At 47.7% G+C, this 23,550-nt stretch overlaps 1 protein-coding gene across 1 annotated transcript; it reads right to left on the bottom strand.

Moving 5' to 3' along the window:
- Nucleotides 1-507: 507 nt before the first annotated feature.
- trim44 (tripartite motif containing 44) lies at nt 508-12,392 on the bottom strand. Its single transcript, XM_042341662.1, has 6 exons — nt 11,785-12,392; nt 10,134-10,211; nt 8,760-9,011; nt 8,084-8,103; nt 922-1,027; nt 508-625 (listed from the first exon to the last, which is right to left on the bottom strand). The coding sequence occupies exons 1-5, from the start codon at nt 12,259-12,261 to the stop codon at nt 946-948; spliced, it is 909 nt and encodes a 302-aa protein (XP_042197596.1). The 5' UTR covers nt 12,262-12,392; the 3' UTR covers nt 508-625; nt 922-945.
- Between the last annotated feature and the right edge of the window lie 11,158 nt (nt 12,393-23,550).

Genomic DNA, 23,550 nt, shown 5'->3' with positions numbered 1-23,550 from the left:
ACCACACTGATCTGAAAGTGTATCACAGGCTGTATGTGCCTGGTGGGTGCTGCAACGTGGCAAGACTGAATCGGCTGGTTGGTGAACAGTAAAGGTCGCTGCTGTGAGTGGCAAGGGGTCTGGGGAGGGGTCTGGGCGGGGGAATCTGGGGAGGGCCGAGGGATCTGGAGGTGGAGGTGTCTGGGGGCGGAGGGAGAGGCGTCTTGGGGGGGGGGGGGGGCAGGGGTCTGGGGGAAATGGAGGGGGAGGGGTCGAGGGGTGGAGAAGGGTCTGGGGGGGTCGGTGAGGGGGTCTGAGGAGCCTGGAGGAGTGGGGTTGGTGTGGAGGCTTTATTCAGGGCAGACACACCAACCCATCTGCACGCGATAGACAGGCATGGAATGCCGTGGAGCGAGATTTAAAAAACTAAATAACTATAATTAATGAGCAGATAAATAGCAAGATCAGGAATGTCCTAGGACCTGAGTTGTCAATCTTTCACCCAACCCCCCCCCCACCCCCACCCTCCCCACCTGAAACTGAGAGGAGACCAGTGATCAGCGTTCAGGAATTTCCGGGTTTCGAGGCTTAAACACGCACTTGACATCTTCCAGGAAGATGGGAAAAGCAGCCAATTCAGAAATCCCTGCGGAGATACAGAGTGGGAGTGAGACGTTTGGGTGAGAAGGAAACACGCCATCGCCCTCGGACTGACCGCTCCCCCAAACATTCCCCCACCCCACGCACTCCCTGGGTACTGCTGCCCACCCCCCCACATACACACTCCCCAGGTATTGATTCCCCATCCTGCCCCCGCCCCTCCACCCCCACACACATACTCTCCAGGTAGTGATACACCCCCACAATGAACCGAACGGATTCCCCCCTCCCCCACTCTGCGTGCACTCACTCAGTCCCCTGGAGACCCCTCCCCTCGCTCACCTGACCCACACGCCAGCCTCTTCTTCATGGCCCGGTGGCACTGGGGTGCCCAGCGGACCCTCCGCCCCTCCCTGGATGAGGGGGCCCATCTCGGTGTACGTTACCCCTGTGGGGAGAGGACAGCAGGTTAATTAACCCAACACACGTCATGGAGTGTCGCGTAGCTTAGTGGTTAAGAGCGCTTTCGTCACAGGCGAGAGGATCCGGGTTCGATCACTGAGGAGGGAGGGCAAAACCTTAGGCAGAGACAAGAGAGTCTCCTTACTTTCCTTACTCGCCTTAGTTTCCATACTCCACACACACGCCTCTGTTTACCCAGCAGTAAGTAGGAACCTGGTTGTTAGTCGATTGGCGGATCACTTTACGGGGATGATAATCCCTTCAAATAAATCCACGACTGTTTGTGGATACTGCTGTGAGCAATTGGCTGCCCACAAAATATACAGTCAATCTAGTTTACAGTATATTCTGTGAAGCGCCTTGAAACATCTCAATGACTTGATAAGGTGCTATATTAAATGCAAGAAATATTATTTATGAACACACAGCGAGGCCAGTCTGTCCACACCGTCACCGAGGAGTTGTTGCTGCCCCTTTAAGGAGCGAGAATTGGTTGTTAAGTGGGACAGTAGCTGCTCAACGAGTGCCAAGTGCGATCACACAGCTCACACTCACAGCTCACACACAGCTGAAGATTGTCAGCTGCACTCGGTGCTGGCAGACTGTGAGCGGTTGGGTGGGTGGTGGCGGGAGTGGGAGGTGCTACACCCTGTCCTCAGTTTGCCCACAAAACACACAATCAATTCACTTTACAGTATATCCTGTGAAGCGCTTTAAAATCGAAGACGTGATAAGGCGCTATATCAAATGCAAGGATTATTCTTATTCTTATCTGATACCCACCCCGGCCTCCGCTAAGCAGCGATCAGAGGCCCCAAATTCCATTCAGTCCCAGCCTTTGAGGCTGCTGTGAGGTTTAAGATCGGGCAGAATTGGGGAAGATGTTTCGTTCTGAAGCCGTTTGTTTCCGCATCCGGAGAAACACTTTCCAAATCAGGGCCGAAATATTTCCTACAATTATGTGTCACCTTAAGCCAAAATAACACCGAGAAGGGGGACGGGGGTGGGGGAGACAAGGGTGGGGGGGTGGGGTGTACCCAGTGACCACTGCCTATGATGCAGCCAAAGTAAACCAAATCCCCAACGTGCGGTTTGAGCCCAAGCTTCTGACCCAGAGAGAGCAGTGCTATCAACGTGACACGAGATTGACAGGTGGTTAGGAAGTGTGTGTTTAACATGTAAATGCAGCTGTCTGTCTCGCGCACTTCCCTGGCCTTCCCTCTGCCAGGCTAATCACAGCCCAGCCACAGGCAGCGGCAGAGAGGTTCTGTGTAATACATTTACACATGTCGGACACAGCTCCACCGAGTGTGAGCAGAGCACGGTATTCAGTGCAAACTCCGCTTGTCCGTGCGCTACTTTTTCTTTGGACAGGCGGGTGTGTGACACACACGGCAACTCATCACCGTGCTGAAGAGTCTCCAAACCAAACTGAGAATTCCACGCACCTCACCTCCACATGGAAATCCCAGAGATATATTGTTGGAATGGAACGCGCTCTCTCTCCCTGGAGCGATGCATCCTCACACACCCACATACACACACACACGCACCCACACACACACGCACACACACACACACGTGAGGGAGGTAATAATAATGATAATCCTTGCGTTTGATATAGCGCATTATCACATCTTCGAGAGATTCAAAGAGCTTCATAGAATATACTGTAAAGTGAATTGACCGTGCACTTTGTGAATGAAACGTGGCAGCCACAAACAGTCGTGGATTGAGTGACTAAATTATTAAATATTTTTTATTCTTTATTTAATTTGAAGGGATTATTACCCCAAGAAAGTGATCTGTCAATCAACTAACAACGGGGTTTCTACTAACTGCTAGGTATCTGGGTTAGTGGGCTGTATGTGCAGTGTAAGGATGTTGGCAATGTGTTGTGTGTTTGAGTGCTGACTCTCAGCCCCTTTAACCACGGGGAGGAAACAGAGACCAAGCGTTGTTTCCTGTGTTTCTATTTCAACAGCGGCTACATTGGGAGCTGTTTACCCATCAGCAGGGATGCTCAGGCCTGAGGTTCTCATGGCAACAGGCAGACAAGGCTGCCCATTTGGGTTTAGATTGTGAAACGCTAATGAACCAGGATTCTCCGCAAAGCGCAAGGCCACAGGGCATCTGCGAGCAACCAGAGAAACTGCACACAGGAGCTGCTGAGAGGCTGGGAGCTCAGCCCCAGTCACAGGGAATTATACACGAGAAATTTGATTGAACAGGAGGGTATGAGATGAGGCCTGTTTATCCTGTCTTAATGTGGAGATGGCTCCCGGGTGTCCAACACTCAATCTGTCTCTGTGCAGCTAACATAATAATCCTTAATAATCCTTGCAACTGATTTAGTGTCTTATCACATCTTCGAGACATCTCAAAGCGCTTCACAGAATATACTGTAAAGTGAATTGACTGTATATTTTGTGGGCAAAACCCGGCAGCCAATTGTGCACAGCAGCGTTCCACAAACAGTCATGGATTGATCGACCAAATTTTTGTTTTTGTTTTGAAGGGATTATTACCTTCGGGAAAGCGATCTGCCAATCGACTAACAACCGGAGTCCTACTTACTGCCAGGTAAACAGAGGTATGTGAGTAAGGAAACGTGTCCAAAGTTTCGCCCTGCCCGGGAATTGAACCAAGGTCCTCTCGCTTGCGAGGTGAGAGCTCTAACCACTGAGCTACAGGACTCGATGTAGTTCTTGTGAGTGACTGACCCACGGCCCCAGTTAAGTGTGGTATGTGTGTGGTGGGGGGGTGGAGAGCTCCTCAACATGGTTAATAGATTGAATGTGTTGCTGGGGACATGAGGAGTTTCAGAGCCTCAATTATTCATCGCCATGCGATGCTAATGTTACAGCTGTGAGCACAGCTCCCACTCAGAGCCACCAGGATGGGACGCTGACAGAGCCATTCGGTGTGGTTTGGTGAATTATTAACGTGCCATGTGGTGGCTGTCCATTCCCAGTCACATAAGAATTAGGAGCAGGAGTAGGCCATTCGGCCTCTCGAGCCTGTGCCCCGCCATTCAATAAGATCATAGCTGATCTATTCTAACTCCACCTCCCGCCTTATCCCCATATCCCTTAATCCCTTTATCCACAAGAAATCTATCAATCTCAGTCTTGAATATGTTCCTTTGGGGTAGAGAATTCCATAAAGTCACTACCCTCTGAGTGAAGAAGTTTTTCCTCAACTCAGTGCGAAAGGGCTTACCCCGAATTTTAAGACTGTAACTCCTGGTTATAGTTTCTCCAACCAGTGGAAAAAGTCTCCCACTGTCTATTCTGTCGGGCTCCTTAATAATCTTATAGGTTTCTGTAAGATCACCTCTCATTCTTCTATATTCTAGAGAATATACCCCTAAATTGCTCAACCTATCCTCATAACTGATCCCCCTCATTCCCGGTACCAACCCAGTGAATCTACGTTGTACCCCCTCGAGGGCGAGTACATCCTTTATAAATAAGGAGACCAAAACTGCACACAATACTCTTGGTGCGGTCTCAGGGCCCTATACAGTTGCAGTAAGACTTCACTACTCTTATATTCTAACCCTTTTGTAACAAATGCCAACATACCATTAGCCTTCCTAATTGCTTGTGTACCTGCAAACTAACTTTTTGTAACTGGTGTACAAGGACACCCAAGTCACTCTGAACGCTGACACTATCTTGTCTCTCCCTTCCTAAAAAATAATCTGCTCTACGGTTTTTGCTTCCTAGATAGATGACTTCACACTTCCCTACATTATACTTCACCTGCCACCTATTTGCCCACTCACCTGCCTATCTATATCTCGTTGCATTTTTTTAATGTCATCCTCGGTGTTTACTCTCCCTCCTAGTTTAGTGTCATCTGCGAATTTGGATATATTAAATTCGATGTCCTCATCCAGATCGTTGATGTAGATGGTAAATAGTTGAGGCCCAGGCACTGATCCTTGTGGCACTCCACTAGTCACATCCCACCAATTTGATAAGGACCCATTTATCCCTACTCTTTGTTTTCTTCCCGTTAGCCATCCTTCAATCCATGCTAATATATTCCCCTTAATTCCATGGGCCCTAATCTTGTGGATCAACCTTTTATGCGGCTCCTTATCGAATGCCTTTTGGAAATTGAAATACACTACATCCACTGATTCCCCCCGATCTAATCTACTTGATATGTCCTCAAAAAAATCTAAAAGATTTGTTAAGCATGACTTCCGTTTTGTAAAGCCATGTTGACTCTGTCTAATCATATTGTGATCCTCTAAGTATCCCACTACCATATCCTTAATTTTCCTACCACTGATGTCAGACTAACTGGTCTATAGTTCCCCATCTTTTCTCTCCCACCCCTCGTAAATAGTGATGTGACGTTTGCCATCTTCCAATCAACGGGAACCGTTCCAGAATCCAAAGAATTTTGGAAGATCAGACACAATTCAAATTCGAATTCAAGATCCTCACCCTCACCTACAAGGCTCACGGCCTTGCTCCCTCCTACCTCTCTGACCTACTATCCCCCTACCTACCCGCCCGTACCCTCCGTTCCTCTGGCTCCGGTCTGCTGCACATCCCCCGCCCCAACCGCCCTACCATCGGTGGCCGGGCCTTCAGCCTCTCAGCCCTGAGTCTCTGGAACTCTATCCCCAGTGCCTTCGCCGCTTCCTCCCTTTCCTCCTTCAAGGCCGGTCTCAAGACCTTTTTCTTTGACCGTGCCTTCAGCTCCCTTCTCGACTCTCTACCCCCTCCTCGCTCCCTCCCTTCCCTCCCCTCACCCTGACCATTTCTCCAATGCTCGGGTCCTGACCCAACTGTACAGCGCCTTGGGACGTCCTCCCGACGTGAAAGTCGCTCAATAAATGGAATCTTGTTGTTGTTGTTGTTAATTCCTCCTGTCTCTGCCTGTAATGGACCCACATTTACTTTTGCTAGCCTATTCCTCTTAATGCATTTATAAAAACTCTTACAATCTGTCTTAATGTTCCTAGCAGCTTGCCCTCATAATCTATTTTCTCTCTCTTAATGAGCTTTTTGGTTTTTCTTTGTTGGTCCCTAAAACACTCCCAGTCCTCAGGTTTGCTACTCTTTTTGGCAGTTTTATAGGCCTTTTTTTTAGTTTTATATTTTCTCTAACTGCTCTAGTTAGCCACGGATGAACTGCTTTCCCTGTGGTATTCTTATTCCTCAAGGGAATATGTGACCACTGAGAATTATGCACTACATCTTTAAACATTTGCCATTGTTGGTCTATTGTCATATCCATTAATCTAATTCCCCAGTCTATTTTAGCTAATTCTTCCCTCATACCTACAAAGTTAGCTTTATTTCAATTTAAGACCCTTGCTTCGGATTTGACTACATCACTCTCTAACTTAATACTAACTTCTATCATGTTATGATCACTCTGCCTTAGAGGAGCCTTAATATCTATATTACCGACTAGCCCTGTTTCGTTATACAAGGTCTAGGATGGCCTGTCCCCTCGTTCGTTCCTCAGTGTACTGTTCCAGAAAGCTATCTCTCATACACTCTATAAACTCCTCTACCCTACTTTTGCCGATTTGGTTTTCCCAATCTATATGAAGATTGAAATCACCCACTATTACTGTATTACCTTTGCTACACGCTCCTCTAATTTCTTGATTAATACCCTGCGCTATGCTGTGATCACTGTTTGGGGGTCTATAAACTACTCCCACTAATGTTTGCTGCCCCTTGTTATTTCGTAATTCTACCCATACCGTCCCTATATCCTGGTTATCTGATTTGAAACCCTTCCTCTCTACTGTTTTTATTCCATCCTTTATTAACAAGGTTACCCCCTTAACAAGGTCACTCCTCCACCTTCCCCGCCATATATGCTCAGCTTAACATTGGTGTATCAGACCCCGCCCTGTGTGAGGTTGGGGGGGCGCAAAGGGTGAGAAGGAGATTGGAAAGTGGACTGTGAAGGGTGGAGGGCACTTCTGATCAATGGCAAGCTATGTGGTTTTAGCTGGTTAGACTCCAGTGGTTACCCCAACACACACTCTGCCACCAAGCCTTGGTTCTTGCCAACTTGCACCGAATAGTATTACCCCTTCAAATTTGTTTAAGCAGCGAGAGAGTGTGTGCATTCCATTCCAACAATCTACCTCTGGGATTTCCATGTGTAGGTGAGATGCATGGAATTCTCGGCTTGGTTTGGCTACTCTTAAGCAACGGTGATGGGTTTCCGTGTGTGCCAGACACCCAAAAAAAATCACTCCTAACTGAGAGATGTTATTCTCAAATCGTATGGATCATCGTAAAGGTCACATTTGGGATATGGGGGTGAAACCTTAGGCAAGTTTCCTTACTCCACACGCCTCTGTTTATCTAGCAGTAAATAGGAACCCAAGTTGTTAGTCGATTGGCGGATCGCTTTTCCAGGGGTAATAATCCCTTCAAAGTAATAATTTGGTCACTCAATCCACAACTGTTTGTGGGACACTGCTCTGCGCAATTGGCTGCCGTGTTTTGCTCACAAAATTATCGGTCAATTTACTCAACAGTATATTCGGTGATGCTTTTGAAACATCTCGAGGATGGGATAAAGCACTATATCAAATGCAACAACAACAAATTGCACTTATATAGCGCCCTCCATGCAGGGTAGAGTCTCAGAGCGCTTTGCAGGCATTATTATTATTATTATAATTATTATAAACCTTGCAAAGCGCTCTGAAACGTTACTCTGCATGCAGGGCTCTATATAAGTGCAACAAAAATAGAGAGAGCTGGGAAAACTCAGCAGGTCAAGCAGCGTCTATGGAGAAAGTGAGTCAATGTTTGAAATCCACAACCCTTTGTCAGAACTGGTATATAAGTGCAAGTTGTTGTTGTTGTTGGGGCTTCAGATATACTCAGATGTCTTCATGTGATTCCTTTATACCGAATCCCAATAGTTTCCAAGAGGACAGGAATCAGATCTTGTGGGAACAGAATTCCCGAGTGAGAAAGGGTCCCAGTTATTGGGAGGTCGTACTGCAGCCAAAGTCAGCCTACAAACAGAAACTCCATACCTGGGTTTGGCTTCCCCATCCTGCAAAGAGAGAGAGAGAGAGTCAGAGAGAAAGAGAGAGAGAGAGGGAAAGAGTCAACAACAACAACATTTGTACAGCACCTTTCACATCAGAAGAACATCCCAAGGTGCTGGAGAGAGAGTCAGAGAGAGAGGGGAGGAGAGAGAGAAAAAAAGTGAGAGAGGGGGAGGGAGAGAGGGAGAGAGAGAGACAAAAGAGAGAGTCGGAGGGAGATGGGGAGAGAGAGACAGGGAAAGAGAGAGTATCAAAGAGACAGAGAGTCAAAGAGAGAGGGAGAGAGACACACACATATAGTTTGTCAAGACACATTCTGGGTACAATAAATTTCCGATAACCCGATCCTGACTTAACTGGTCACTACCACTTAAGTCATCATTGTTGTCAATATCCCAGCCACATTTATTTAGGTATTTATGTGCATGCCTAACTCGCCCACACTCCTGATAACTTGTCACTACTGAGGCCCGTTTCCCTTGGAGCAACGAGTTATCAGTTTACTGTATTTTACAATCTAATTTCTCCACCTGACCTCCCCCTTGCCTGCACCCCCTAACCTACCTGTCCCCTCCCTTGCCTAATCCCCCCTCTCCTCCCCATCAGCTCCACCCCTTGCCTCCCCCTCAGCCCACTTCATCTGCTGCCCCCTCACCCTCACCTGGCCGATGACTTGTGGCTTGAGCAGCGCCAGCTGGTTGAAGGTGTTGAGCTGGTTGGTGATCTCCTCCATCTCTTCGGTCAGTTTGCCCATGGACACGTTGATGTCTGCAATTAGCTCGGCTACGTGTGCCGTGGCCACCGCCTCCTGCAGGTCCACCATGTGCAGTGCTTTCCTCTCCTCCTCCCACAGCAATTGCCTGATCTTAGCAAACTCCTGCTGGACACACTCAATCATCTCTTCCTGTGTCACCTGTCAGAGAACAGCAGCCAGTCACTACACAACCCAACCTATCACTAGCACAGCCACAGTCATCACCAACACAACCTGTCACCAACATAATAATAAATAATAATCCCTGCGTTTGATATAGCGCCTTATAACTGAGGAGCTTTCAATGACCCCACACAATGAGCTGATGTTAATACCCTGTGACATGTCCTGCCCGAGGCTGCCGCTTGTGATTCCCGGTGCGGAGCTCGGCTCAGTGACGGGATCATTGGGAAACAATGGGAAGCAGTGTCACAGTCACCGCAGGCTATACATCCTCCCCAGAGGCTGGGATCACTCACAACAACAATAATAATAATCCTTGCATTTGATATAGCGCCTTATCACGTATTCGAGACGTCTCAAAGCGCTTCACCAAAATACTGCAAAGTGAAGTGAATGTATATATTTGTGGGTGAAACATGGAAGCCAATTGCACACAGCAGTGTCCCACAAACAGCGGTGGATTGAGTGATAACATTTTTTTTAGAAAAGGATTATTCCCCCTGGAACAGTGATCCGCCAATCGACTAACAACCGGGTTCCTACTTATTGCGAGGTAAACAGAAATGTGTGGCGTAACGAAACTTGCCAATATTGTTGTTGTGGTGGAGTGAGGGTGGGATCCACTTCTAACTCTCTGTGCACAGGAGATGTGTTTAAGCCATTGCAGAATGGCTAATATGCTAATAGCTTTCTCTGGGGAGAGGGGAGGCAGTCAGGCTGTCAGGCTGTCAGTAGCGGATGACAAGCTTAATTGAAAGTCGTGTTACACTTGCTGAAATCAGCCACTCACTCAGCCAACACACAGCCCAGTCACACTGACACCCAGCTCACTGCTGAGCTCTCCAGGCCTCTCACTGACCTGGAAGTGTGGACAAACGGCGTGGAGAGAGAGCTTTACTCTGTCTATAACCCGTATGGGTGTGAGGGTTGAGGAATGTGAGCCTGTGGTGAGGGGGGAGGAATGTGAGGGGGAGGGGAATGCGAGGGGGAAAGGTGAGGGGGAGGGGAATGTGAAGGGGAGGGGAATGCGAGGGGGAAAGGTGAGGGGAAGGGGAATGTGTGGGGGAGGGGAATGCGAGGTGGGGGGGGGTAACTTACGTGAGGATCCTGACTCTTTGCCCGCAGGCGATCCACCATCCCCGTCATGGCAGACTTCATGTCAACAGGGGGTCGGTTCTGCAAGAGAGGTGAAAGGTTACACTTTGGGTATGACGTGTCCGGGTGTGATCAGGTGAGGACAGTGGGGGTGTAAACTCCACCCCCACACACACAGTGAAATAATCTGCCAACGTTCACTGCCAGGGCTCAGGGTGACTGATTGCCCCGGGGTGGGCAGTGGTGGAGAGGTTATGGAGACAGCACCTCAGGAGAGGAGAACATTGGCTGAAAGACAGCTAATAGAATGATATTGTCTGAATTCTGCGGTGTGATAGGCAGAGCTGTCATATCCTGCCACACACATGCATCACACACATGTGTGTGTGTTACACATGTAATAGGGAGAATGATCACATTCTGTGTCATGTGTGTGACATATATGATAGCCAGGGTGGTCAGATTCTGCCTCACGTCCGTGTGTGTGGGAGACACGTGTGATAGGCAGACGGTCACATAGTGCCAGGAGCTGGGCTTGAAATGGGCTTGAGATTGGCAATGGGTTTCTAAATCACACAGTGATGGTATAGGGGAGGAGTATCAGTGGGTCCAAAGCTGTGAGTTACTGGAGTTCTGTAGCTTAGTGGTTAGAGCACTCAGCTCACAAGCGAGAGGACCTGGGTTCGATTCCCGAGCAGGGAGAAACCTTAGACAAGTTTCCTTACTCCACACGCTTCTGTTTATCAAACAGTAGGAAGGAACCAAGTAGTTAGTCAATTGGTGGATTGCTTTTCCGGGAGTAATAATCCCTTCAAAAAAATTAAAAGTAATGACTGTTTGTGGGCCTCCGCTGCACATTTCAATTCACTTTACAGTATATCCTGTGAAGCGCTTTGAGACATCTCAAAGATGTGATAAGGCACTATATCAAATGTAAGGATTATTATTATTATTGTTATTACTGAGGGGCTCTAACTGACCACTGATCTCAGACTGTCACTCTACAGTATGGGCAGGAATGGAGTCTAAGGGGTGAGGTTTGATGGGTGAAGTTTATAGAGTACAGTTTAAGGAAACCACTTTATTTGGATCAACACATCAGATGATTAGAGCAGGTGTGGTGATACAAGTTCCCTTTACTTTCCTTGTAGACTGTGTTAAACTCAGATCGGTTGAGATCTCAGTTAAGACGCGGTCTGGGGTGTGCGATGAGTGAGGCCTGTGTGTTGATGTGTTGTGTTCAGGAAGCCAGGGAATTGTCACTGTCTGCCACGAGATACTAATAATAATCCTTGCGTTTGATATAGCGGCCGATCACATCTTCGAGCCGTCTCAAAATGCTTCACAGAATAAAGTGCGATGACTGCGTATTTTGAGGGTGAAACGCGGCAGCTAATTGCACGCCGCTGCGTCTCACAAACAAGTCACGGACTGAGCGACCGAATTATTCTCATTTACATTTTCTTGAAAGGACTATTACCCCCGGAAAAGCGATCCGCCAATCGACTAACAGCCGGGTTCCTACGTACTGCCGGGTGGACTTGCCCAAGGTTTCACCCTGCCCGGGAATCAAATCCAGGTCCTCGCACCCGTGAGGCGAGTGCGCTAACCACTCACTGCCCTAACAGGACTCCGCAGATGCCCCTGAACTTACTTTGAAAGCCACATAGGCTTCGTCTAAGGTGATGAGCTCATGCTGCCGGTGTGGCCCCACAGCGCACAGCACACAGATAATCTTCTCATCGTCTTTGCAGTACAACGTGATCTCCTGATTGTGCTCTGGGCATTTCTTCCTCTCCCCTTTCTTCTCTTCCTCCTCGTCCTGTTGGGAGCCGGAGCCGGAGTGGGGCCCCTCCTGTTGCTGGTTGCCCGGGACCCCCTCCTCTCCCTCCCCCCGGGACCTGGGGGTCACCGCACCAGCGGGACCCGCCTCGGCCGCCCTGAAGTCCCGGAGGCCGTGTTGGCTGCTGGACGGTTTGGCGTCGTGCTCCTCGGCGTGGAGTTGACAGAAGGACAGAGCGCAGGTGTCGCACACCTTGAGAGCGGTTCGAGCCTCGTCGGGTTCGCACACATCGCACGATCCGTCCGGAGGCAAATCATCCCCGGACTGGGGAGCTCTGCAACTCGCCATCACAGTCCCCGCGGCACCGCACCGGCGGAGGGGCGACAGGTAACGCTGTACCGGCGGAGAGGCGACAGGTAACACCGTATCGGCGGAGAGGCGACAGGTAACACCGTACCGGCGGAGAGGCGACAGGTAACACCGTACCGGCGGAGGGGCGACAGGTAACACCGTACCGGCGGAGGGGCGACAGGTAACACCGTATCGGCGGAGGGGCGACAGGTAACGTTGTACCGGCGGAGAGGCGACAGGTAACACCGTATCGGCGGAGAGGCGACAGGTAACGCTGTACCGACGGCAACAATGTATCGACCGCAACAATGTATCAACGGCAACACTGTATCCAACCGGGACCCAAGATTCCAGCGGCAGTGACCACTTGGGGCAAAGGCGGCAACAATGTATCCACTGCACTGGGCTCAGGCCACAAAGTATCGACTGACAGCGTTTCCGGCAACAATGTCGTCTCTCTCTCTCTCTCTCTCCCCGAGACTCTCTCTCACTGTCTGTCTGTCTGTCTGTCTGAGCCGCTGTCTCCCCGACTACGATCCCGGTATCCCCGGCAAGTTTCCAGCCCTGTTACAGGAAGCGGAAAGGTTGAGCACAGACAGACAGGAGAGGCTGTGGGGGTGGGGGTGGGGGGTGTGGGGGGGGGTTTCAAGCTGCGATCTTAATCCCCCCTGAAAAACATCTCACCACCACTTACTTCCTGGTTTGCTAACAGTAGTTTTCTCTCTCTAACCCTAACCCAGGAAGGCCCTGTGTGACAGACAGCGGCTGAACTCACCCACATCCGGACTGGCAGGAAAGGCAGGCGATTGGATAAACAAATGATCATATCAAATTAAATAAAATGGCTTCTAAAATGGATCGGAATAAATGTCTGGCGGAGGGAAAGCAGGTCCTGGTCTGGGAAAGTCTGACGTGTAGTGGTTAGAGCACTCGCCCCGCAAGCGAGTGGACCCGGGTTCGATTCCCCGGCAGAGAGAAATCTCAGGCAAGTTTCCGTACTGCGCGCGTCTCTGTTCCCCAGCGGTGAGTAGGAACCCGGTTGTTAGTCGATCAATGGATCGCTTTTTCGGGGCTAATAATCCCTTCAAAAAAAAAAATGATTTGGTCACTCAATCCACCACAGTTTGTGGGACATTGCTGTGGGGACTTGGCTGCCGCATTTCGCCCACAAAAAAACATAAGTCACACTTCACAGTAATAATAATAATAATAATAATCCTTGCATTTGATATAGCGCTTTTCCCGTCGGGAGGACGTCCCAAAGCGCTTCACAGAACACACTGTAAAGTGAATTGACTGTATATTTGTGGGCGAACGCGGCAGCCAATTGCGCACAGCAATGTCCCACAAACAGTCGTAGATTGAAAATGACCAATTTATTATTGTTTTTGGTTTTGGAGGGATTATTATTAGGCTCTGTGTGGAGTAAGGAAACTTGCCCGAGGTTTCGCCCTCTGCCTGGAATTGAACTCAGGTCTCTCACTTGCAAAGCGAGTGCTCTAACCACTGAGCTACAGGACTCCACAGTATATTCTGCGAAGTGCTTTCAGACGTCTTGACGACATGATAAGGTGCTTTATCAAATGTAAGGGTTATTATTGAAGTTTTGTAAAGTTAGCTGGAGGCAGGGTGAGCATATTTTATGAACCAAATCCGGGGAACACGTATATATTAAACCATTGCCCTCACTACTATCCCTGATGCTGGCAGGTACTGGAGAAGCCTGTTGGATTAATGACTATGTTTCACTCATCATAGAATCATAGAATCCTACAGCATAGAAGGAGCCCACTTTTTGAAAGAGCTATCCAACCAATCCCACTCTCCTGCTGTTACTCCACAGCCCTGCAACATTTTCCTTTTTAAGTACATATCCAATTCCCTTTTGAAAGCTATTATTGAACTGCTTCCACCACCCTTTCAGGCAGTGCATTCCATACCATAACAACTTGCTGGTTAAAAAAATTCTCCACATCTTCTCTCTGGTTCTTATGCCAATTATCTTAAATCTGTGTCCTCTGGTTACTGACTCACCCAACCGAGGAAACAGTTTCTCCCTATCTACTCTATCAAACCCACCATAATTTTGAATTCCTCTTTAAATCTCTCCTCAACCTTCTCTGCTCTAAGGAGAACAATCCCAGGCTCTCTAGTCTCTCCACATAATTGTGATCCCTCATCCCTGGCATCATTCTTGTAAATGATGAGTGTCTCTGTTTCAGAATGTTATTACTCTTGCTCAGGTTTGTGGCTCAACTCAAGAAGGGCTAATTTGGCCCCAGAGACACAACACCTCATCCAGGGACTGTCCCTGGAAATCAGGGACGTATGTGGTCACCCTAGTCAGAGGGCAAGACATTTTGAGAGATGTCTCTGCCCCCACCTCACTCTTCCCCCAGTCCATCATTGCAGAAACCCCTCCTCATCCCCTGCACTGTGCTCCAGCACTGTCTCTCAGATCTGGGACCCTATTCTGCGTGAGGAGCTCTATACAAATGCAAGTTGTTGTGGTTGTTGTTGAAACTCATCATCCACCATTCCCTCACCTCCAGGAGAGATTTCTCCAGTGCTCCACTTGCTGGACTCCCCAGCTCCACCCTTTACCTCTGGCAGAGCTGACCCCACATTGATCCAACAAACCTCCTCACTCCATCACCTGGTCCTCGCTGGGCTCCACCGGACACTTGGAGATCGTGTGGTGAGGCTCAAAAATTCGACTTATTTTCAGCCTGTGAGACCCAATCATCTTTATATATGTCGCCCACAACATATATATTCAATTCACTTTACAATATAATCTGTGAAGCGCTTTGAGATGCCTTAAAGATGTGATAAGGCGCTATATATATGGTAGCTCAGTGGTTAGAGCACTTGCCTCGCAAGCGAGTGACCTGGGTTCAATTCCCGGCAGAGTGAAATGTTGGGCAAGTTTCCTTACTCCACACCGCTCTGTTTACCGAGCAGTAAGGAGGAACCCGGTTGTTAGTCGATTGGTGGATTGCTTTTCCAGGGGTAATAATTCCTTCAAAATAAATAAATAAATAATAAATTGGTCGCTTCAATCCACCACTGTTTGTGGGACCTGCTGTGCCCTAATAGTTGCCGCATTTCACCCATAAAGTATAGTCAATTCACTTTAAAGTATATTCTGTGAAGCGCTTTCAGGTGACTCGAAGAAGTGATAAGACGCTATATCAAATTGCAAGGATTATCATGACTCTTATATTAAAAACGAAAGGATTATTATTATTATCTTCAAACTGAAGATCAAGCAGAACTGCAGGATATTCTTCGTTTTCTTTTAATTTTGCACATTTCGCGCACAAAATACAGTCACTCCATTTGACAGGATATCCTGTGAAGCGCTTTGAGATGCCTCAATGATGTGATCGACATCTCCCTGTGTGGAGGGCGCTATGTAAGCGCAAGAGGCTGTTGTGATAAGGCGCTATATCAAATGCAAGGATTATTATTATTATTTTTAATTTTGATTTTTTAATCAAATTTTTTAATTTCTTTTTGGGAGCAGTGGAATAACAGCTTCCAAATTCAGACACTCGCTATGAATACCTCCACCCGCCACAATTCTAATTCTGTGCAATCTTAGTAGATTTCAAGATTTCCCACCACAACAACAACAAGATTACATTTGTATAGCGCCTTTCACGTCAGGAGGACGTCTCAAGCCACAGATCAAACATAATCATAAAATTAGAGCTAGGCCATTTAGGAGTGAAATCAGGAGGCAGTTTTTTACCCAAAGGATAGTAGAAATCTGGAACTCTCTTCTCCAAAAGGCTATGGATTTTGGATCCTTTAATATTTTCAAGACAGAGGTGAATAGATATTGGTTAGGTCAGAGTATCAAGGCTTATGGGGCAAGGGCGGGTAATTGGAGTTGATGTACAGATCAGCCATGATCTGACAGAATGATGAAACAGGCTCGAGGGTCTGAATGGCCTACTCCTGTCCCTGTGATTCTATTGTAATGATCTGAAACAGTCTTAGACTCTGGGGAAGTTTGTTCGTCAGGTAATCCAAACCAGCCACCAGCTCTCATGTTCTGAGCTGCAACATGAGAAAGTAATTTGCACAAACATCTGCGGGGAACCTGCGGCTGGGATTCCTGTCTGCATTCCTGGGCTGGGGTCAGGGTAACCAACAAAGAGCCGTCCTGCTCAGGCATGTCTGCTGACTTAACTAAGATTCCACGGCACATCTCAACACCAATCAAGCCAGACTTCAATGATTATATATAGAGTGAGCAAAAAGGATTTGTGCAGGGTCTGCTCACCTCTGTGACCTGTGGCCCAATCCAGTCCACGCTGATGGAGTGAAGCTTTCTCTCTCTCTCTCTCTCGTATATCTGAACCAGGGCACCAGTTCAGGCTGTATTTGGCCTCAGTGTCCCAAGCTTAAGGAGAGGAAATCAACCTGAGCCCCCAGTACTCTCACTATCCATTACATAAAAAAATGTGGTCACTCAATCCATGATTGTTTGTGGGAAACTGCTGTGTGAAATTGGCTGCTGGGGTTCCACCCACAAAATATACAGTCAATTCACTTAACAGTATATTCTGTGACGTGCTTTGAGACATCCGAAGGCACTATATCAAATGCAAGGATTACTATCTGAGAGTTTCTATTGTCAAATTACAGTTTTAGCAGATTAAATAGTAAATGTATGAAACAGACTCCCTAGGGAGATGGTGGAAGCAGAAAATGTTGAGTCTTTCAACAACAAATTAGATAGATTTCTGTTAGGAAATAATATCTCGGGATACAATTTATAGTTTGCGACATGCCATGTCAAGCGACAGCCAAAATAGTGGAAGGTGAACTGGATGGACCTTGGTCCATGGAATCTTGTTGTTGTTGTTGTCTTCTTTCATCAGCAAATTCTTATGTTCTTATATATTCCAGCTGTATCCCCAAGCCTTGGCTCTCACCAGCCTGCATCTAATTCTCTATAGAATTATACAGATATAATTATATCTGTCTATAATTATACACAGGGAAATTGTGGAGTCCTGCAGCTCAGTGGTTAGAGCACTCGCTTTGCAAGTGAGAGACCTGAGTTCAATTCCAGGCAGAGGGCCAAACCTTGGGCAAGTTTCCTTACTCCACACAGAGCCTAATAATAATCCCTCCAAAACCAAAAACAATAATAAATTGGTCATTTTCAATCTACGACTGTTTGTGGGACATTGCTGTGCGCAATTGGCTGCCGCGTTCGCCCACAAATATACAGTCCATTCACTTTACAGTGTGTTCTGTGAAGCGCTTTGGGACGACATCCCGACGTGAAAAGCGCTATATCAAATGCAAGGATTATTGTTATTATTATAGAACACTCACCTCGCAAAAAAGAGGTTTGATTCCTGGGCAGGGCGAAAGGTTGAGCAAATTTTCTTACCTCACACACATCTGTTTACCTAGAAGTAAGTAGAAATCTGGTTGTTAGTCAATTGGTGGATTGTTTTTCCAGGGGTAATAGTCCCTTCAAAAATAAATAAAAATAATAATTTAGTCACTCAATCCACGACAGTTTATGGGACTCTTCTGTCATCCGAAGACATGGGGTAAACTTCCACTTGTCTCTTCTAGAGGCTATAATCCGGGACAAAATAAATTTTCACTTGGAAAAATATGGGTTAATAAAGGACAGCCAACATGGATTTATTAAAGGCAAATCATGTCTAACAAACCTGATAGTTTTTTGATGAACTAACGGAGAGGGGGATGAAGGTAGTGCAGTTGATGTAGTTTATATGGATTTTCAAAAGGAGTTTCATAAAGTGCCATATGAGAGACTTGCAAGCAAAACAGAAGGCCATGATATTAAAGGGACGGACAACATGGATACAGAACTTGCTGGGAGACAGAAAGCAGAGTATGGTGGTGAACGGTTGTTTTTCTGATTGGAGGGAAGTGTGCAGTGGTATCCCTCAGGACCACTGCTCTTTTCGATCTATATAAATGACTTGGATTTGGGTATAGGGAGTACAATTTCCAAGTTTGCAGATGATACTAAGTTAGGAAAAGTAGCAAATGGTGAGGAGGATAGTAGCAGACTGGAAATGGACATAGACAGACTGGTAAAATGGGCAGACACGGGGCAGATGAAGTTTAATGTGGAGAAATGTGAAGTGATGCATTTTGAGCATCTCGTCTCTGGACGAGAGACAACTTTCTTCAGCTCAACGTGCGAAAAACCGAGGCCCTCCTGATTGGCTCACGTCAGCGCCTCCGCACCTCAGGCGCTGACACCATCAGCATCCAAGGCTGCACTCTCCACCTCTCAAAGCCAGTCAGGAACCTCGGCGTTTTGTTCGACCCTGAGCTGTCCTTTCTCCCTCACATCCGCACCACAACTGGCACCGCCTTCCATCACCTCCGGAATATCGCCAGATTACGGCACTACCTCACCCCTCACGCCGCTGAAACCCTGGTTCACGCCTTTGTCACCTCAAGGCTGGACTATGGGAACTCTCTCCTCGCCGGCCTTCCCGCCACCTCCCTCCACGCTGCAGGTCATTCAGAACTCTGCAGCTCGTGTACTGTCCCGCACCAGACACCGCGACCACATCACTCCCACCCTCGCTCACCTCCACTGGCTCCCCATCCCCCAGAGGATTGATTTCAAGATCCTCATCCTCACCTACAAGGCCATTCACGGCCTTGCTCCCTCCTACCTCTCCAACCTACTATCCCCCTACCTACCTGCCCGTACCCTCCGTTCCTCTGGCTCCGGTCTGCTCCACGTCCCCGCCCCAACCGCCTACCATCGGTGGTCGGGCCTTCAGCCTCTCAGCCCCGAGGCTCTGGAACTCCATCCCCAGTGCCTTCGCCGCCTCCTCCCTTTCCTCCTTCAAGGCCGGTCTCAAAACCTTTCTCTTTGACCGTGCCTTCAGCTCCCCTCTCGACTCTCTTCCTCCTCCTCGCTCCCTCCCTTCCCTCCCCTCACCCTGACCATTTCCCCCCTCCTCTCTCCCTCCCTCCCTCCCCTCACCCTGACCATTTCCCCCCTCCTCGCTCCCTCCTTCCCTCCCCTCACCCTGACCATTTCCCCCTGCTCGGGTCATGACCCAACTGTGCAGCGCCTTGGGACGTCCTCCTGACGTGAAAGGCGCTCTATAAATGGAATCTTGTTGTTGTTGTTGTTTGAGAGGAAGAATGAGGAGAGGCGATATCAGCTGATGGTATAATCTTAAAGTGGGTGAAAGAACAGAGAGACCTGGGGGTTCATATAAGGAAATCTTTGAAGATGGCAGGACACGTAGATAAAGCTGTTAAACAAACATATGGCACACTAAGCTTTATAAATAGGGCATAGAATACAAAAGTCAGGAAGTTATGATGAACCTTTATGAAACACTGGTTAGACCTCAGCGAGAGACTGTGTCCAGTTCTGGGCACCGCACTTTAGGAAGGATGTCAAGGCATTGGGTGGGTGGGTGCAAAGGAGATTTCCCAGGATAGTACCAGGAATGAGGGACTTTAGTTATCAGGAGAGGCTCAAGAAGCTATGATTATTCTCCTTGGAGCAGAAAAGGTTAAGAGGAGATTTAATAGAAGTTTTCAAAATGATGAGGGGATTCAATTGGGTGAAGAAGGAGAAACTATTTCAACTGGCAGGTGTTTCAATATCCCAAGGACACCAACAAATAGTTGTTAAAAGAAATAGAGGGGAGGTGAGGAGAAATTGTTTCACACAGCGAGTTGATTGGATCTGGAATGCATTGCCTGAAAGGGTGGTGGAAGCCAATTTGATAACAACTTAAGAGAGAAGTAGATAATTATTTTGGGAGAACAAGTTTCCAGGGCCATGGGGAGAGAGCGTGGGAGTGGGATTGAATTGGATAGCTCTTTTCAAAGAGCCAGCACAGAATGATGGGCCAAATACCCTCTTTCTGTACTGTATAATTCTGATTCTATGCGTGTGGATGTCACATAAATCTACTTCTCCTCCTCCAGCTGTGAATCCAGGTCCGCCGATGTTTTGTTGGCTTGTCTGGCAGACATCAGGGTGTGGATGAGTGCAAACTTCTTACAACTAAATGTTGTAAGACAAGACAAGATGTTGTAAGACAACACTCCTTGGCTCCGGTCAACGTCTTCTGTCCTCCTCAACCTCCCTGGCTGATCCCTTAAATGATGTACCAGTGCGCAACCTAGACATCAGGTTTGACCTACAACTGTCTTTCCTTTCTAGATCTGGTCCCAACAGGACTGCCTTCCTCCACTGCTGCCACACTGCCAACCTCCGACCATACCTTACCACAGACCCAGCCGAAACCCTTGTCCATGTATTCGTCATCTCCTGACTCGTCTTTTCAAATAACTCTTCGTCAATCTCCCCAGCTCCACCATGCGCAAGATCCAGCTAATCCAAAACTCTGCCGCCTGCTTACTCACGTGCACTAATCTCCGTACCCCCATCACACCAGTTCTAGTCAGGCTTCACTGGCTCCCTAATGCTGAATGGATCGATTTCAAGATCTTCACACTAGTTTTCAAATCCCTTCATGCCCTGTCACCTACCTCTCTGACCTGAAACCCACTGGCCACTACCTCCATTCGACTGGCTCCGGCCTCCTGCATGTCTCTCATACCCTCCGTTCCACCAGCGGTAGCCGCGCTTTCAGCCAGTATTCCCCCAAACTCTGCAATACTCTTACTCTATCCCTCCATCTTGCCCCTTCCTCTCCCATCTTCAGGTCGCGCCTGTAGACCTTCCTCTTCGACCGTGTCTAAAGTCATCTCCCCCTCTCCGTGGCTCGGGGTCGTGCTCCGCCACTGTCAAGCGCTCTGGGATGCTACCCTGTGTGAGGGGTGCTATTTAAATGCAAGTTGTTGTGCGTAATTGGCTGCTGCGTTTCTTCCGCAAAACATAAAGTCAATTCACTTTACAGTATATTCTCAGACGTGCCCTGACCAAACTTTCAGGCAGGCAAAGAAAAAGGCAAATCTTTGTTGAATTTTATTTTCCACAGATGATATTTTAGTCAACCGATATCTTCGTACAATGATCTGTCTGCTTTAAAAACATAGAAACATATAAACCAAGAAAATAAGGTGCACAAGGGAAAGACTGTACAATTCTAATGATCCCAGAAAATGTCATTTTGTATCTGATGTGAAACACGTATGTAGATCTACACGTGGTTTCCTCCTGGGTGAATGAGGTGTCAGTTTTGCACACCTGAGACCTGAAATCACCCAGTCCCAGCCTCGAGACCATTCATCTTGGAATGTAAGATTGAGCAGGGTTGTGAAACTTTCCTAAACTCCACCTTGGAATTTATTTTTTGGGGTCAGCCTGGCGCAGCACTCTCGTCTCTGAGTCGGAAGGTTGTGGGTTCAAGCCCCACGTCAGGACTTGGAATCATATAATCCAGGCTGACCACCAATGTAGTGGTGGGGTGTGTTGCATTGTTGGCGGTGCTGACCTTCGGATGACATTAAACCGACGTCCCATCTGCCTGTTCAGGTGGATGTTAAAGTTCCCACGGCACTATTCGAAAAGAGAAGGGAGTTTCTCTCCCATGTCCTGGCCGACAATACTCCAAACAAATTTGGTCACTCAATCCACGACTGTTTGTGTGACACTGCTGTACACAATTGGCTGCCACGTTTCGCCAACAAAGTATATAATCAATCCACTTTACAGCATATTCCGTGAAGCTCTTTTGAGATGTCTCGACGACATGATATATAAAATGCAAGGATTATTGCAATAAGTTTAAAACCAATGGAAAACAGGTTGTTGTGCTGTGCACAAATTGGCTGCAGCGTTCACCTACAAATACACAGTTTTGCAGTAAAATCTTGTGAGGAGCTTCGAGACACCTCAATGATGTGATAAGGCGCTGTGTCAAATGCAAGAATTAGTATTAAAATATAAAACGAGTTTCCAAATTCACACCGAGTGGAAGGATTTTCCACAATTGCGCCCAATCGACGATTTAGGAGGGCGGTGGTCTTACAAGCTAAGAATAGGTGGAATTTCAAGCCTCGACTGTCTTGTTTGACATGAGGGTGAAGGAAAAGGTGAATATAACAGTGAGAGAGCTAAGGCCAGAAAGGTAAGAGTGAGAACAAAATAACTTTTGTATCTTCTGTACAAAAGACGGCTGAAACCTGTGTCAAACATGATTCATACCAATTACAGGCATTCAGTCCCACATCCTGACTTTGCAGCAGACCGTCTCAAACCTGTGCCCTGGCATTGCTTGAGGCATAAAAGACACGCGAGTCAGAGTGTATTTATATATACATATAAGAATCTTATTCTGTTTGCATTACAGCTTCGCTTTGACTACTCTATAATTTTGGCTCTCACCCCTCAGTTCTCCTTTCAAACCTAATTGCATGGTAACATACATTTTACAAGTCGCTGCTACACAGCACTCAGTGTGACACTGAGATTCAGCTCCTCTCAGTCACAGCCAGAGCTGTGCTCTGAACCCTCACCTACTCTCATCTCTTTTTTTTTTGCCCAGCCAGGTGTCTGGCACACGCGGAAACCCGTCACCGTTGCTTAAGACTATCCAAACCAAGCTGAAAATTCCGCGCATCCCACACGGAGATCCCAGAGATAGATTGTTAGAATGGAGTGCGCACTCTCTCTCTCTCCCTGGAGGGATGTTTCCTGGTTACCTAATTCCAGGGAATATTAGGTGCAGCTTGACAGGAACCAAGCCTTGTGGGGACCCCAGGGTGTGTGTTGGGATAACGGCTGGAGTCAAACCAGCTAAAACCGCATAGCTTGTCATTGACAGCGCTGTCTGGCAAGCTTTCCCACTGCTTGTCCAGCTAGGACCACCCTACCAGTTAGGACTTTGGAGTGCAGGGTTAACGAGCTGAGTGGGAGTATTCCCTGCCTCGAGTGACCGACACATACACACACACACACTTCCATGTGCGATTAGTGGACAGTGTCAGAGCCCCAAACACCACCCTCCATTCACGATAAACACAAACCGGGTATTAAATGTTGTGACTGAGGCACCGCTCTCTGAGATCTGAATTACATGTTTTATTGTGCGAGTCTGACTTTTACATCACTTTTAGTGTGAGTGCGTTTGGGAGTCTTTATAGAGGTATAACCGTAGAGTCCTTTCCACACGCGCTGATCTTTTTTAATGTGAGAAGCTGATAAACAAGTCTCTTTCTTCCGAGCGGATTGTGTTGTGGGAGTCTGGGAGCTGGCACTGTATCAGAGGCTGATCTCCATACACAGATTGCTATCACATTCTCTCTTTGTCCAGTCGAGTGATGTAA

Source organism: Callorhinchus milii, unplaced genomic scaffold (assembly GCF_018977255.1).
Source record: "Callorhinchus milii isolate IMCB2004 unplaced genomic scaffold, IMCB_Cmil_1.0 Scaffold17, whole genome shotgun sequence".
Classification (NCBI taxonomy): Eukaryota; Metazoa; Chordata; class Chondrichthyes; order Chimaeriformes; family Callorhinchidae; genus Callorhinchus; species Callorhinchus milii.
This window is presented reverse-complemented; position numbering and strand designations above follow the sequence as displayed.

What these genes read in the sequence shown, in the direction of transcription:
- trim44 (XM_042341662.1), bottom strand. Translation starts at nt 12,261, where the DNA reads ATGGCGAGTTGCAGAGCTCCCCAGTCCGGGGATGATTTGCCTCCGGAC. An exon ending in AGCCACAAGTCATCGGCCAG is followed by an intron (nt 8,104 to 8,759) that starts GTGAGGGTGAGG and finishes CTCTCTTTGCAG; the next exon opens with GATGGGGAAGCCAAACCCAG. An exon ending in GATGGGGAAGCCAAACCCAG is followed by an intron (nt 1,028 to 8,083) that starts GTATGGAGTTTC and finishes CTCTCCCCACAG; the next exon opens with GGGTAACGTACACCGAGATG.